The 16,370-nt window shown below is 42.6% G+C and overlaps 1 protein-coding gene across 1 annotated transcript in view; it reads right to left on the bottom strand.

Annotated features, from left to right (window-relative positions):
• LOC144493107 (uncharacterized) overlaps positions 1-14,926 on the bottom strand; it is a 66,135-nt gene extending 51,209 nt beyond the window's left edge. Inside the window, exons 1-3 of the mRNA XM_078212008.1 lie at positions 14,753-14,926; positions 11,379-11,506; positions 5,611-5,803 (exon numbers count right to left, since the gene is read on the bottom strand). Coding sequence (XP_078068134.1) covers positions 5,611-5,803; positions 11,379-11,506; positions 14,753-14,825 — 394 coding nt within the window. The 5' untranslated portion in view covers positions 14,826-14,926. The remainder of the gene's footprint in view (positions 1-5,610; positions 5,804-11,378; positions 11,507-14,752) is intronic.
• Positions 14,927-16,370: the final 1,444 nt, after the last annotated feature.

The raw sequence follows: 16,370 nt of genomic DNA, 5'->3' as shown, positions 1-16,370 counted from the left end.
TGAATTCATAATGGGCAACAAAAACATGGCAGACCAACTGAGCAAATACTTTGAATCTGTCTTCACTAAGGAGGGCATAAATAACCTTCCAGAAATACTAGGGTTCAGAGGGTCTGGCATGAAGGAGGAACTGAAGGAAATCCTTATTAGTCAGGAAATTGTATTGGGGAACTTGCTGGGATTAAAACCTGATAAATTCCCAGGGCCAAATGCTCTGCATCCCCCAGCACATAACAAAGTAGCCTTAGAAATAGTGGATATAGTCGGGGAACACTTCAGCAGTCAAGGGCATTCAGCTTCTGATCTTCGGGTAAGCGTTCTCCAAGGCAGCCTTCAAGACACACGACAACGAAGAATCGCCGAGCAGAAACTGATAGCCAAGTTCCGCACGCATGAGGACGGCCTCAACTGGGATCTTGGGTTCATGTCACACTACACATAACCCCCCCACCATTTAGCATGGGCTTGCAAAGTCCTACTAACCGTCCTGGCTTGAGACAATTCACAGCTCTTTAACCTGTGATTACCCCTCTCTCCACTCACATTGTCTGTACCTGTAAAGACTTCAATATCTGAAAAGACTGCATTCCAACCATCTTGCAGTTGAGTCTTTGTCTACATATGCCGTGTTTGTGAAACCTACCTCTCCACTCACCTGATGAAGGAGCAGCACTCCGAAAGCTCATGATTCCAAATAATTCTGTTGGACTTTAACCTGGTGTTGTGAGACTTCTTACTGCGCCCACCCCAGCCCAACGCCAGCATCTCCACATCATGGCTACAGTCTGAGGCAGGACATTCTTGCTATGAGGAAGTTCAGCAAAGGTTTACCAGACTGATTCCCAGAATGGCAGGACTGACATATGAAGAGAGTCTGGATCGACTGGGCTTGTATTCACTGGAATTTAGAAGAATGAGAGGGGATCGCACAGAAACATATAAAATCCTGATGGGACTGGACAGGCTAGATTCGGGAAGAATGTTCCCGATGTTGGGAAAGTCCAGAACTAGGGGTCACATTTAGGAATAAGGGATAAGCCATTCAGGACTGAGAAGAAGAAGAACTTCTTCACTCAGAGTTGTAAACCTGTGGATTTCCCTACTACAGTAAGCTGCTGGGGCCAGTTTGTTAGATATGTTCAAGAGGGAGCTGGATGTGGTCCTTGCGGCTAAAGGGATCAAGGGGTATGTAGAGAAAGTGGAAGTGGGATAATGAAAGTGCATGATCAGCCATGATTATATTGAATGGTGGTGCAGGCTCAAAGGGCCGAATGGCCCACTCCTGCACCTATTTTCTGTTTTTATGTGTCCTAGGCCTAAACATCTTCAGCCACTTCATCACTGACCTTCCCTCCATTTATAAGGTCAGAAATGGGCATGTTCGCTGATTGCATAATGTTCAGCACCATGTGCAACTCCTCAGACACCATTCGCAACACATCAGACATTGAAGCAGTCCATGCCCATATGCAGCAAGACTTCAACATTCAGGATTGGACTGATAAGTGAAAAGTAACCTTTGTGTCACAGAAGTGCTAGGCAATGACCATTTCCAACAAGAGAGAATCCGACCATCTCCCCTTGACAGTCACAGGCATTACTATTGCTGAAACCCCACTGTCAACATTCTGGGGATTAGTAATTACAAAAAACTAAACAGAACCAACCATATAAATACTGTGGCTACATGTGCAGGTCACAGAGTAACTCATGTCTTGACCCCCCAAAGCCTGTCCACCATCTATAAGGCACAAGTGAGGAGTGTGATAGAATACTCTCCCCTTGCCTGGATGAGTGCGGCTCCAACAACATTCAAGAAATTCAACACCATCCAGAACAAAGCAGCCCACTTCTTTGACACCTCATCCACCACCAATGCACACTGGTAGAAGTGTGTCCCACCTAAAAGATGCACCACTGCAGGAACTCACTAAGAAACTCACCAGGTGCATGGGGACACCATCACTTGCAAGTTCTCCTCCAAGCCACACACCATCTGACTTGGAGCTATAGCGCCATTTATTTCACTCGGTGAGTGAAACTCCTGGGACTCCCTCCCTAACAGCACTGTGGGTGTACCTACACTACATGGACTGCTGTGGTTCAAGAAGGCAGCTCACCACCAACTTCTCAAAGGCTTTAGGGCTGGGCAATAAACGCTGGCCTTGCCAGTGATGCCTACATTCAGTGAAAGAATAAGAAAAAAAACTGGTTTAGAAGTGAAAAAAAATCTGAGTAACAAAGAACTTGGTATCTTCTAAGATTGCATGAAAAACATGCAGAATCCGTAAATATTGTACATTTTGCATGTTCCTCAAAGGCAGAAGAGGCAAAGAAAAACTGCATCACACTGGCTACAAATGCAGAAGATGGCTGCAGTGGCAGGATCATCTCAATTATTGTGTTTCGACTCATCACCAAAATCTGAGAACCAATCTGTCAAGATTGTGTAAACAGTAATGGCGCCTCAACGCCCCCACTTTCAAAGAAGTCACATACAGGCTTTTACCAGGATCTCTTTGCCAAGTATTTTGGCAATGGAGAAATTACAACAAGGACAGGGCTATGAACCTGGGAGTCCCTGGTCAAAAATCTGCACATAGATGACAAATGCACCAGCGTTGGCGTCCACACAGGTGTCTTTGGGCAGTAGCATCTGCAACGGAGCAGTCATCTTCAATCGAAATGAGCAGAGGGTCAGAAACGGTGTCCTAGAAATAGGTTATCCCACATTCCCCTGGCTGGGAAACAAACCCTGCAGGATCACCTTCCTTGCAGTCAAAGAAAGAATGCTTTAAATTTTGAACTTGGAATGTTAGTATACTCAAGGATAATCTCAAGAGTGACTGTCTAGAAAGAAGAAGTGGAATCATATCATGTCAGGATTCCAAATTGACATCGTCACCCTCAGTGAGACCCACCTTCCTGGGGAGGGGAAGCTGAAGGAACAAACAAGGGGATATACTTCTACCAGAAAGGAAAGACTGATACGTGCAACCCTTGTGTCCATGGAGTAGGTTTTGCTATCCACAATAGAATCTTGGATGCAATGCCCGAATTCCCCAATTGTATAAGCAAAAGACTTCACTTCGAGCTTGTGAAATCAACATGCCAGTATCATCAATGCATACAGGATGTGGGCATCACTGCCTAGGCCAGAATTTATTGCCCATTCCTAGTGGCCCTTGAGAAGGTGTGGTGAGCTGCCTTCTTGAACTTTTGGAGTCCCTGAGGTGTAGGCTCAGTACTGTTAGGGAGGGAATTCCAGGGTTTTGTCCCATCAACAGGGCAAGAACGGCGATATATTTCCAAGTTAGGATGGTGAGTGACTTGGAGGGGAATCTCTAAGTGATAGTTTTCCCCGGTATTTGCTGTTCTTGTCCTAGACGGTAGTGGTCATGGATTTGGAAGGTGCTGCCTAAGCAACCTTGTTGAGTTCCTGCATTGCATCTTGTAGATGATTAAAGTTTAAAGTTTATTTATTTGTGTCACAATAGGCTTACATTAACACTGCAGTGAAGTTACGGTGAAAATCCCCTGGCTGCCACCGTTCGTCGGTGCTAGAGGGATTGAATGTTTGTGGAAAGGGTAGCAATTAAGTGGGCTGCTTTGTCCTGGATGGTGTTGCGCTTCTTGAGTGGTGATGGAGCTGCACTCATAGAGACAACTGGAGAGTATTCCATTTCATTCCCGACTTGTACCTTGTAGATGGTGGACAGGGGAGGGGGAGGCACTTATTATTTGTTACTTGTCAGCCTAAGCCTTGATATTGTCCAAGTCTTGCTACATTTGGGCATGAACTGCGTCAGTATCTGAAGAGTCATGAACGGTACTGAACATTGTGCAATCATCAGCGAACTACTTTGACCGTCTGATGGAAAGAAGGTCATTGATGAAGCAGCTGAAGGTGGTTGGGCTTCGGACACTATCCTGAGGAATTCCTGTAGGATATTTTGTCTCCTGGAGACAAAGTGATTGACCTCCAACCACTCGAACCATCTTCCTTTGTGCCGGGTATGACTCCAACTAAGGGAGGGTTTTCCCCAATTCCCATTGACTTAGGACTGAACATGCAATAATAACATCCTGCCAGAATTGTTTTCCAAGATCAGGAGGCTACAGATCAACTTCCAACTTGTTCAACGTGCCAACCTTCAATCAAATGCATTCAGTAATTCTGGGACATATTATAAAAATACGTATACAAGAATACTCAGCATCCATCCAGCTTGTCCCACACAAATTATGCCTTATGCATCGCAACACGTACACTCCCTACTTTCCTATGATATCTATTGTGAGAGACAAAAGTCAGATAAAAATAACTCGGTAATTAGCAGGAGATAAGGAGGCGGCAGAGGTGACAGAGAAGTGAAAAATTCCTCTCCAACCACTTTGGAGCTCATACTGGCCCCACTTTACACAAGAAGATGCCTTCTCTTGTACAAGATGATTTCCACCCTAACCAGACACAGCTCCAGCTCTTTCTTATTTGACAAATGCAATGCAACAATCCTCACGCGGTGAATAAGCTGGCAACCTGTTCACTATTTTCTGGATGAAGATGAACTGGCCAAGATCCAACTTAGTTCTGCCTTTAAATGGCTTGTATGCGAGAGGTCTGCTCCTCCCTAACATACTTTGTGGAGCTGACTGGTCTACATAAACACGAGTATAGTCTCTTCATTAATTATAAACCTCAATCAAATCACCCCCAAGTCTACAGTTTCTAAAGTTTACTGATCCAGCTTGTTAGGTAACTATGGCCAACCAGAGTTTTATAAAGCTTTAACATCACATCCTGCCCACTCAAGCTAAAGGCCAACATTCCCTCTGTCTTTTTCACAGAATCATACTTTAGGAGGGAGGCATTTGATACCAGTGAAGTTATAAAGCGACTGACGTTGAACTGATATTAACTGTTTTTTGTACCTGTCCCCTAAATCTCTCTGCTCCTGAAGCATCTAGCTTCTCATGTTTACAAAAATATTCTGATCTTAGGTTCAAAGTGGATGACCTCACATTACCCACATTGAATTCCATCAGCCACAATTTTTCACATTCACTAAATCTATCAATGTCTCTTTGCATTTTCTGCTTTAATCTACACTACTCGCTGTGCGATCTGATGTAGTGTTAGAATTAAATTTCAATATATGGCTCTTTAATCCTTTATTTAAATTAATGGTAAATATACTGAAACACTGAGGCCCCTATATGAATCCCTGGGGGACACAACTAATCACATCCCACTAAGTTGGAGCACATACCCATTATACCCATTCCATCTTCTACCTCCTAACCATCCTTGCCTATGTCAAAAGGCTGCCAAAAACCCCATACACGCTCACTTTTTACTCAGTCTTCTTTGTGGAATCTTACTGAATGCATTTTTCAAGTCTATATAAATAATATCTGTAGATGTCCCCTTTCTAACAGATGGGTAACATCCTCAAAACATTCAACTAGGTCAATTAAATTCTGATCTGTCTGCTGTACATAAATCTCACGGGTATGCCCAAAACCACAGTATAACTGCAATGTTATTAGGGTTTCAGTCTCTTTTGTTTCACTTATTAAACAATCTGATGTTGAATAACTCATGCTTACCCAACTTCTTCAAATTTGGTAGTAGGTGTATTACATACAGTCTGTAGTTCTCCTCGTTCCTGGTAACTGGATTCAGCCGTAAGTCAAGTTCTTTCAAGTTGTTTAAATGGTGCAAGCTGGAAAGCTCCTTTGAAGATGGCACATTATTATAATACAAGTTCAATTTTTCCAACAAATGCAAACCCTCCAAGCCCTACAAGATCAAAAATAAGCATATAAGACAAAGTAGTCATTAAACGAGAAAGAGTACAGAAAAGATTTACTAGGATGCTACCGGGACTTGAGGGTTTGAGTTATAAGGAAAGGCTCAATAGACTGGGACTTTTTTCTCTGGAGCGTAGGAGGCTGAGGGGTGAACTTATAGAGGTCTATAAAATAATGAGGGGAATAGACAATGTAGATAGTCAATATCTTTTCCCAAAGGTAGGGGAGTCTAAAACTAGAGGACATAGGTTTAAGGTGAGCAGGGAGAGATACAAAAGTGTCCAGAGGGGCAATTTTTTCACACAGAGGGTGGTGAGTGTCTGGAACAAGCTGCCAGAGGTAGTAGTAGAGGCAAGGACAATTTTATCTTTTAAAAAGCATTTAGATAGTTACATGGGCACGATGGGTATAGAGGCATATGGGCCAAATGTGGGCAATTGGGATTAGTTTAGAGGTTTTTAAAAAAAAAGGGCGGCATGGACAAGTTGGGCCAAAGGGCCTGTTTCCATTCTGTAAACGTCTATGATTCTATGACTCTATTCATAAAATAACTGATCTTTTGTACCCTAACACTGTATTTCTAGATGTTTTCCTCATTATAAAGGCAGATAGATCCTTCTTAGCTCTAATAAAGTAAATTAAAAAATATTGATCAGGCAGCTTCGACAAACAGTAAAGATTATGATAGTTGCAATTTCCAAGTCCTATTAACAAACTTTAGCTTTCAGCTCTAGGCCAAGAACTATAGCTTGCAGTTCTTATAACCAAAACCTGACTGGCCTCTAAAACCTGGCTCTTCTTCCCTTCTCTGTTAATTCAGTAGCCAAGGAAACTGAGAAATTACACACTTTCCTCTTCTGGTAATTTCAACAAACGAATTACCCATTTAGCCTCGTCACATACCCCATGATGTGCTCACATGAATGAAATGATCACAATGACTGTTAATATTTGTTGGCCACCTCTTGTTAGCAAACTACTTAATATCTCTGAACAAAAGTAAAATACTTCAGATGCTGGAAAATGAAATAAAAGCAGGTCAAGGGAATGTTCTCACTATCCCTCTGATCTTCTAATCAGTTTTCCGCAAAGGCTCAATGAATTGTGAGCTTGACATGACACGGAGTTCTTTTTCCATTGTCTTTGCTTCAATGTTCACTTCTTTGTCCAGGGGTCTTTCCTCTGAACAGCACCCCCTTTCTCCATTTTTCAGAATTTCTGTTCCAGCTGCACCCCCTCTCTCAGCCCTGTTAACTCCTCTTGATCTTTTCATCAAGAACTGCCAATGTGATACTAGCTGCCTTAATTTCTCTGCTCACTCCAACCCACCTCCTTCTAAACTTCATCACTCTTTTCTCAGGTCCAATTATACTATCACTGACAAAAATGATGCTGTTGTTCAACCTACAACCTCTACTTTATAGAAAGGCAGAATGTAAACATTCTGACACTTCCTCTTACCTCCCTGTGGATACATGAAACAATGAAACATTAAGACAGCTTTTCCAAGACTGACATCAATCATCTCCTTCATGCAGCCTGCAACCTCACGATCCCTCCAACCTCATAAAACTCGCTTCAAGCTCCTTCCTAAGGTTCACAAACAGGACTGTTCTGGCAGACCCATCATTTCAGCCTGCTTTTATCCCATAGAATTGATTTCTTTATATCTCAATTCTTTTCTCCCCTTGTCATGAGTATTTGCATGAATCCTAGGTATGCCTGGCTTTTGGGTTAAGTGCAACATCTGTTGTTACACTTCTACTCAGGTCCATTACCTCACCACGTCATCTTCCTGTGCATTGATGACTGTATCACTGTGATTTCTTGCTCTCCAACCAGTCTTCTCATGTCTTCACGTGGTCCTTCTCTGCCTACTCTCTTCCCTTCTTTGATCATTTTTGGGGATAGGTATTCAAGCAAAATCCACTATAAGCCCATTGATTCCCATAGTTACCTCATAGAATCATAGAACAGAATTATAGAATCCCTACACTGTAGAAAGGAAGCCATTTGGCCCATCGAGCCTGCACTGACAACAATCCCACTCAGGCCCTAATCCTGTAACCCAATATATTTACCCTGCTAATCCCCCTGACACTAATGCACAATTTATCATAGCCAATCTACCTAACTCACTCATCTTTGGACTGTGGGAGGAAACCGGAGCAACCGGAGGAAACCCACACAGACACTGGGAGAATGTGCAAATTCCACACAGGCAGTGACCCAAACCGGGAATCAAACCCAGGTCCCTGGCGCTGTGAGGCAGCAGTGCTAACCACTGTGCCACCTCCCTCCATCCAGTTTCCTTATAACGACTCTATTCCATTCTCCCAATTTCTTTGTCGCTGCTCCAGATGCCACTTTCTATGCCATGACTATGACTTGAAACTGTAACTATTTCCCTGACCTGGTAATACTTCCAGTGTTCATTCTGTTTTCAGTGTCTCTGAACATCCTTGCTAAGGCCTTAGAAAATGGCCAATCCAACTTTGTTGCCTTTTCTTGATGATATTCATTGGCAATCTTTCCTCTTTCACCATCTTGAGAACTTCTTCATTGCTCATGTTCTCTCCAATTCACCCACTCCAACCTTCTCTGGAACCACGTTTCACAATTTTCCAGTCTTTGGATGTCAACTTTTCTGAAGGTCCATGTTTCAGTCCCAATACTTAAAGATATCTGATATCACAGTCTTGATAGTACTTTAAGATCTCTATTCATTCCTGTGCTAAGCAATTCTTTATGTATGGAGAATGCATTCTTTGCCATTGCTATTCTAATTCTGATTTATTTATGGTAGTAACCATCTACACACAAAATGCTTCACAGGTTCTTAAATTATGATACCTGTTCCAGCTGTTCACCAATTATCTTGACCTCAGCTTTCCCACTATTATTTCTTCCAATCTTCATAACTTTCATCTTTTTTGCATTCATTTACATTCCATAAGCTTTCAACACTTCATTCATTTTATCCATTACTGGATAGCCACTGGGGCCTGATTGCCTCCAAGTCTCACTACCTTGACCAATTGACTTACTTTGATGCATCTCTTCAGGTGAATTTTTTAAAATCATGGCTTCTTATGGATATTAAAGAACAAAGATGGACAAGAGAAGAAAGTGTAAGAAGAAAAAACAAAATTAAGGTAAATATATGTATAGAAAACTGAACAATGAGCCAAGAAGAGAGGCCGACTAGACAAGAGAGAGAGATGGTGGGGTGAGTAGTGCTGTGAGAAAATAAAGGAATTTGCTGGAGGATGGAGAGGTAAGCAAGTGCAAAGAGGAATTGGTAGTATAATTGTTTATAGAACCTGAGGATATAAATGATAGTAGTTTGAGTACATCAAAGACCTGGGTGACAAAGATGGCAATTCAACAGAACTAGGACTAGGGAAAAAAGACAACACATCCTAGGATGATTTGGGACCTGATCTTCTAGACTGTATAAAATATTTTGAACTATAAAAGAACTGAAGCCAGGAAAAGAAGAAGGATGTAACAGAGTTCATGGAAGAACTGATAAAAGGACTTGGAGATAAGGCAACAAGAGAATTAATTAACTTGTGTAAGAGGATGTTCACTAAGGGAGAATGGATGGAAGATATTTTGAAGATCATAATGGTCCATTAGAGAAGGCAGCAAATACCATGATCTGAAAAGAGCACTGCAACATACACATAGATTACACATATATCCAAGGTAATAACGAACGGTAGTTCAGGGGTGGCATGATGACATAGTGGTTAGCACTGCTGCTTCACAGCGCCAGGAAGCCAGGTTCAATTCCTGGCTTGGGTCATTTTCTGTGTGGAGTTTGTACATTCTCCCCGTGTCTGCATGGGTTTCCTCCAGGTGCTCCGGTTTCCTCCCACAGTCCAAAGTGTGCAGGTTAAGTGGATTGGCTATGGTAAATTGCCCCTTAGTGTCAGGGGGACTAGCTAGGGTAAATACAGGAGGTTACGGGGATAGGACCTGGGTGGGATTGTGGTCAGTGCAGACCCGATGGGCTGAATGGCATCCTTCTGCACTGTAGAATTCTATGAAACATCCTAGCCATCAGAATGGAAGCCAAAGCCAGCCATTACTTCAGATGTGGTCAATTTGGTTTTAGGAAGGTCTTGTGGAACTGGAGAGGCTATAGGAGTGATGAGTGTGTTAATCAAAAGAAGCACTCAATACCAACAAGACGAGTACACTTGCTGTGTGGAATAAGAAATGGTTTTCAACCAGGTGAACCAACAAAAGGTGCTGAAAGTTCTGGAGGTGAACAGAGTTGACTGGAGAGAAAAAATGATTGCAGTTCTGTACATGGAATAGATAGCAATCAGGATGGTACTTTGTGAAACCAAAACTAGTGTAATCAGCTGCCTACTATCAATGGCCTATTCCTGCAAGATGAACTGAATACAAAGTAGGAGGTTACGCCTCACTAGTACAGAGTACTAGCGAGTACAGGGCACTAGTGAGACCACATCTGCCGGACTGTGTACAGTATTGGTCTCTTATTTACGGAAGGATGTAAATGCATTAGCAGTTCAGAGAAGTTTACTGGACTAATAAAGGCTGGACAGGCTAGGCTTCTATCCACTGGAGTTTGGAAGAGTAAAAGGTGTCCTGAGTGAAACATTCAAGACTCTGAGGGGTCTTGGCAGGGTTTATTGTGGAGAGGATGTTTCCCCTTGAAGGAAAATCTAGAACTAGGGGTCACTGTTTAAAACTAAAGGGTTGCTCATTTAAGATGGAGATGAGGAGAATGTTTTTCTCCCAGGGGGTCATGAATCATTGGAACTCTCTTCCTTAAAAGGCAATGGAAGCAGTCTTTGAATATTTTTAAGGCAGAGCTAGATAGATTCTTGATAAGTAATGGGTTGAAAGGTTATCGGAGTGTAGGTGGGAACGTGGGATTGAGGAACAACCAGATCAGCCATTATCTTATTGAATGCTGGAGCAGGCTCAATGACCCAAATGACCTACCCCTGCTCCATACTCATATGTTCTTATGTATCAATATATTGCTCTTTAGAATCAATGCAAAGGCTATGATAAAAGATGTTGACTAATTCTGGAATATCCACAATAAATCTGTCAAATCAGGAAATTTTACTAAAGGGTTTGTTTTCTCAAGCTACCTCCAAATAACAATTTCCAACTTTGGGGTACAACAACAGAAACCAGCAGAAATTTCACTAAGAGTATAGATTTTTAAATCTATTCTTGGGATGTCGGCAATGCTGCCAAGGCCAAATTTATTGCCAATCCTTAGCTGCCCTGTGAAGTTGGTTTTAGGACTTTTTTAATCTACATATTAAAGGTTGAGATACTTCAGTAGAATTAATTATCCCCTAATATTATTGTCTGGATCTTGGATGTTAATATACCACTAAACCAAATAGAATATTGATCTGCCCTCAAACTATTCAAATTCTACATGAAGTTTGTTACTGAGCTTCGTTAATAACTATGAAGATTTTAAGAAGATAACTTCTGAATAATCCACATACAAAATATTAAACTGGAGTTCCCTACTTTCAAAGAGTGAACAGGAGACTCACCCCCAGGCTGACAATGGAATTTCTCGACAAATCCAGAGTCTTCAGTCTCTTGAAGTTCAAGAAAGCATCCCCAAGAGAGACAATTTTGTCACTGTAGGTTCCCTGCAGTGAGAGAAACTCCAATTCATCTAAGAAGAAAGCAAAAAGTTCAAATGTAACACTCTTTATTCACTTACTAATTCTTCATTTCTGTGTTACAATGTGGACTGTTCACTCCATCTTTGTATAAACACGGTTATTGCAATTTATCCACTGAGAACTCTGAAATGGAAATGTTATCCAATAAATTCAGAAAATCTGCCTGTGTGGGAAAGACAATGGGCTAGAATTTTCTGAAAGATTAACTAATTTGCATAAGTATGCCATTATTAATGTGCAAATCAGCCACCAACTTGCAGTGAGGAAGAGATACCCCATGAAATGCAAATCACTATGAATTGATCACTCTAATCCAGTTAGCATTGCGAAAACTGCATCTCACCTATGCCTCCATGAGTTTCATAAAGCTGCTGAATTTGTACATTAATTTCCTATTAAACTCAACATGGAAATTTACATCTAATTATTAATAGCATCAGTGCACATTTAACATGCTTATTGTTAATGCCTGTCAATTAACTTTTCCGGCCCAGAAAATGAACAATTAAAAGTGTGGAGTCTCATTCCCTTAGGTAATGTATTGTTGTTGGACATTATTCTTAAATAGCATTTTTTAAAAATACTTCTCCTTTATTTCCCTTTCTCCCTCTCTTAATCCAATCTTTCTTTCCCTTGTTTTATTTTTCTTTCTGGACCAAAATTCAAATTCACCCGTTCCAATTCATCCTCTTTAGTCCTTGCTCTGCTTATTTCGCAATCCTTCTTTAGAGAAATATTCATGTAATTATAAAGACAAAGAGTAGCCCTAATACCAAAACAATCTATTATCCAAGGTTTTAGTACAAAAGTAAACAATAGAAACTGCCAAAGAATTTCATCTTTAGTTTCACTTATTAGGCAATAACAAAAAATATAATTTGACATCTCCAAACTTTCTGTTATGGTCTAGGGCACATGGAAATCTTAATTATCCTGGTCAATATTTCCCACCTGTTTGTGGAAAAAAATTACTATATAGCAACAAAGAATAAGAAAAACATCCTAAGCAGTAAAATAAAACAGTGCAAAAAATTACACAAGTACAATAACTCCGACTTTCAACACCATGTGCTCTGAAGAAAAAGATAAGAAAAATAACATTAATGTTAATTCGTATTCCTTATTAACTCATTTTTTAAACATGATAGACCAAGTGCCCAACAGACTGGAAACCCCGCCCTCCCCACCCCACCCCCAGGGACTTTGCGGGCCCCGACCCCCAGCCCCGGGACAATGTGGCCCCGAACTCAGACGGCTGGCCTTGATACCTGGCCCCACATCAGCCCCCCACTACCCCCCCATGCAGAGTTTCCCTCTTCTCTCCCACCCCCCCCCCCCCTCTGACTGGTTCTACTGCCATCTGCCCCATCCTGTGAGGCACACCCCTCAGGCCCCACCCCCTTGACACTGCCAGTGTGCCTGGTGGGCAATTCCAGGCTGACAGTGCCAGAGTGCCCGGTGGGCAGTGCCAGGGTATCCAGTGGGCAGTGCCAGTGTATACTGGATAGTGCCAAGGGGCACTACCCCCCTGCCCCTGACTTCCCAGGGGGCCTCAATGGCCTCTGATTCCAGTAGCACACCCATCACATCAGGGCCGCATTTCCGGGGACCATCTGTGATCCCTGCTGGTGTGGACCTCCACTGGCAAGGTCGGAAAAATAGTGAGCGCAGACAATACTATTCTGGGCTCGCTAAAATGATTTAAATGACCTCATGAATATTAAAATCGATTACATCAATAAAAATGTCCTGCGAAGATCACAACCAGCCAAACGCTGGCCACACGTCCTGTTATTGGCCTGCCGCCTACTCTACTTGATCAACGTAGTGGGGTGGGAAAATTATGCCAACACTTTTGATCAAACTTCTTCCAGGAAATGCAGCACAAATCAAGTACTCATCAACTGTTCCAGAATACGTGGCAACATTTCTGCTTATGTACATCTGTAAATCTAGCTGGTCTCACCCACATGCAACTTAGTTGGAGCAAACGGATGCAATAGGGGTCCAAATGAATGCATCCATCACTCACTATGTAGTGGAGGGGGAGGGGCTGTTCGAGCAGTGCTAACCACTGTGCCATCATACCGCCCTGTAAACTAACTTCCCATTTGCTGATCATGCAATTTTGAGTAAGGCTCCTTTATTTCAGATGCTGAATCACCTGCTGTCTTTTTTTTAGATCTCCCAGGTTTATATTTCTCATCTCTCAAAAAATACTGCTCTGATCATCTTGAATTTTGGTAGCACCATCAAAACTCAAATGCTATGTTAATATCATAGTTTTTGTCTTTTGATTCACAATCTTTCTCAGGGACCGAGCAGCTTAACAGTAACAAAGCAGCCATCTCCAAAGTTTAGGGCAATAACTATTTGCCATGGAAATTACAAAGTGAAATAGATGTACAAAGGAAGCATCAACTAATGCAAACATAAATGGCTCTAGGTTTATATCCACAACATTAATCAGATAAAGAATCACAAAAATCATTAAGAGGGAGAATCTGTTGAGTGATCACAGCAATGTTAATTCAGTAAAAATTAAAAGGAGACTTGCATTATAGCACCTTTCATGGCCACAGAACTTCCCAAAGTTCTTTAAAGTCAATGTAGTACTTTGAAGCATAATCACTGTTATAATGTGGGAAATACAGCAGCCAATGTATGCACAGCCAACTCCCACATTCAGCAATGTGATAATGACCAGATAATCCTGACTGTCAGGGCTATATTCCGATGAAGACACCCCTGCTCCTCGTCAAAATAATACAATGGGATATTTTACATTCATCTGAGAAGATTGAAAGTATCTTGGTTCAATGTCTCATTCAAAAGACACCTCCAACAGTACAGCACTGCCTAAGTACTGCAATGGAATGGCAGCCTTAATATTTTCTTGGAGTGACACGTGAACCAACAACTTTTGGACAGTGGCGAGAATGCTACCAACTGAACCAGGACTGCCCTGTGAACCAACTCCCTTTCTATTACTGCCTCAGGCTCCACCTGTTGTACTGAAAAGATGAAAGTTGGTGTCTGATCTCAGTTGCAGGGGTGGTCATCACTGACAAGATGATGGTGAAGAGCCAAAAACAAAAAGATGCCCAAGTGAGTTGGGATCCAGTGGCTGCCAATGAAAAGGTAACAACTCCAACTGACTCCATCTGAACCACATTTTGGATCTCCAGTCTGAAAGCCACCCAGCATCAGCAAATGCCCGAATTTCCAACTCTTACCCAGTCTGTGGTTGCTCAGTTGGGCCTTTTCCCTGATCCATTCTTCAGTTGCCTCCAACTCCACCGCCGCCATTTTCCTTTCTCTAGCCCTCCCCTCTATTATCTTGCGTTATGTTGCCTTCAGTCTCTCTCCCTCTCACTCCCTTAGACACGCACACATGGACACACGCTCCTTCCCTGATTATTTTGGCTACTAAAATCGCGCTCAAGCCGGCTGCGGAGCTGCCGACTCGAACATGCCCCAGAGCCGCCCCGGGGCTTGGCGATGCCAATGGCGATGGACGCCGCCGCTCGGTTGCTGGGGATACAGACGGAGGGACTGAGGGAGCTGGCCGCGCCCTCTGCAGGTGGGCCGGAGAAGTGAAGCACGAAGCAGTGTGGAGAGGAGGAAGGTGGCGGTGGAGGAGGAGGAGAGGGGCTCTGCAGCGACAGTCCCGGGCCACTAGCGGCAGGCGCACTGACGCCAGCTTGCTGCACTTTGACTGAATCAGCCACATATTATGACGCCAATAATGCAGAAAAAACAAATTATACAGTTGGACACAATGCCCACTGGGGGGGCCCAGCGGGCCCAGCCCTGCCTTAAATGAAGAGTGCAGGTATTGGCATTAAGAAACATTGGGATTTGACAGATCGTCAGCAATATCTGTAAACTATTGGTGCTATTTTTAATAATGGAACGATTCTTTATAGGCAGAAGATAGGGTCTGTAATAGTGTCCCTGCTGCTGCGAACCTCCATCCCAGACTTGTCTGTTCAAAGTGCCTCCCATGTTATATAGAACATAGAACATTACAGCGCAGTACAGGCCCTTCGGCCCTCGATGTTGCGCCGACCAGTGGAACCAATCTAAAGCCCCTCTAACCTACACTATTCCAATATCATCCATATGTTTAGCCAATGACCATTTAAGTGCCCTTAATGTTGACGAGTCCACTATTGCTACATGCAGGGCATTCCAAGCCCTTACTACTCTCTGAGTAAAGAACCTACCTTGAGCTAGTCTTGTAAAGTTTCCTGCAGGAATTGAGGATTCATATAGCCAGGGCACTGCCCCGAGAAACAAAGGAGAAAAATGATAAGGGTATTAAAATGCTATTTTCTTTCAGTTTTGACTGATTAGGGATAAAACGCTGCTTGACCCAGAGTTAAGAATTATCTAGCTGAATGAGGAGGAGTTTGTTTATTTTTCAATGGAGGCAAAGTTCCATGAGATTGGACATGTTGAATGACTGATGGTGGGAATGGGGGCACCATCAGAATCTCAATGTCACATGATGGCACCTCCAGGAATAAGTACAATTATAATTGACAATCCTAACTTCAGCTCATCGAAAACTCTGCTATGACTATCCGAACTGGTGCCAAGTCCTGTACAGCCATCTTGCTCCTGTGCTTGTTGACCTACACTGACTCCTGGTACATCAATACTGCAATTTTAAAGTTCTCATTCTTGTGTTCAAATCCTTCCATATCACCATCTTAATCTCTTCCAGTCTCCAACTCTGTATTCTCTGGCCTCTTGTGCATCCCCCACTTCCTCCTCCCCATGATCGATAGTGGTGTCTTCAACCATTTTGACACCCAACTCTGGAATTCTCTCCTTATATGTCTCTGT

This window comes from Mustelus asterias, chromosome 4, assembly GCF_964213995.1.
Source record: "Mustelus asterias chromosome 4, sMusAst1.hap1.1, whole genome shotgun sequence".
Lineage (NCBI taxonomy): Eukaryota > Metazoa > Chordata > Chondrichthyes > Carcharhiniformes > Triakidae > Mustelus > Mustelus asterias.
This window is presented reverse-complemented; position numbering and strand designations above follow the sequence as displayed.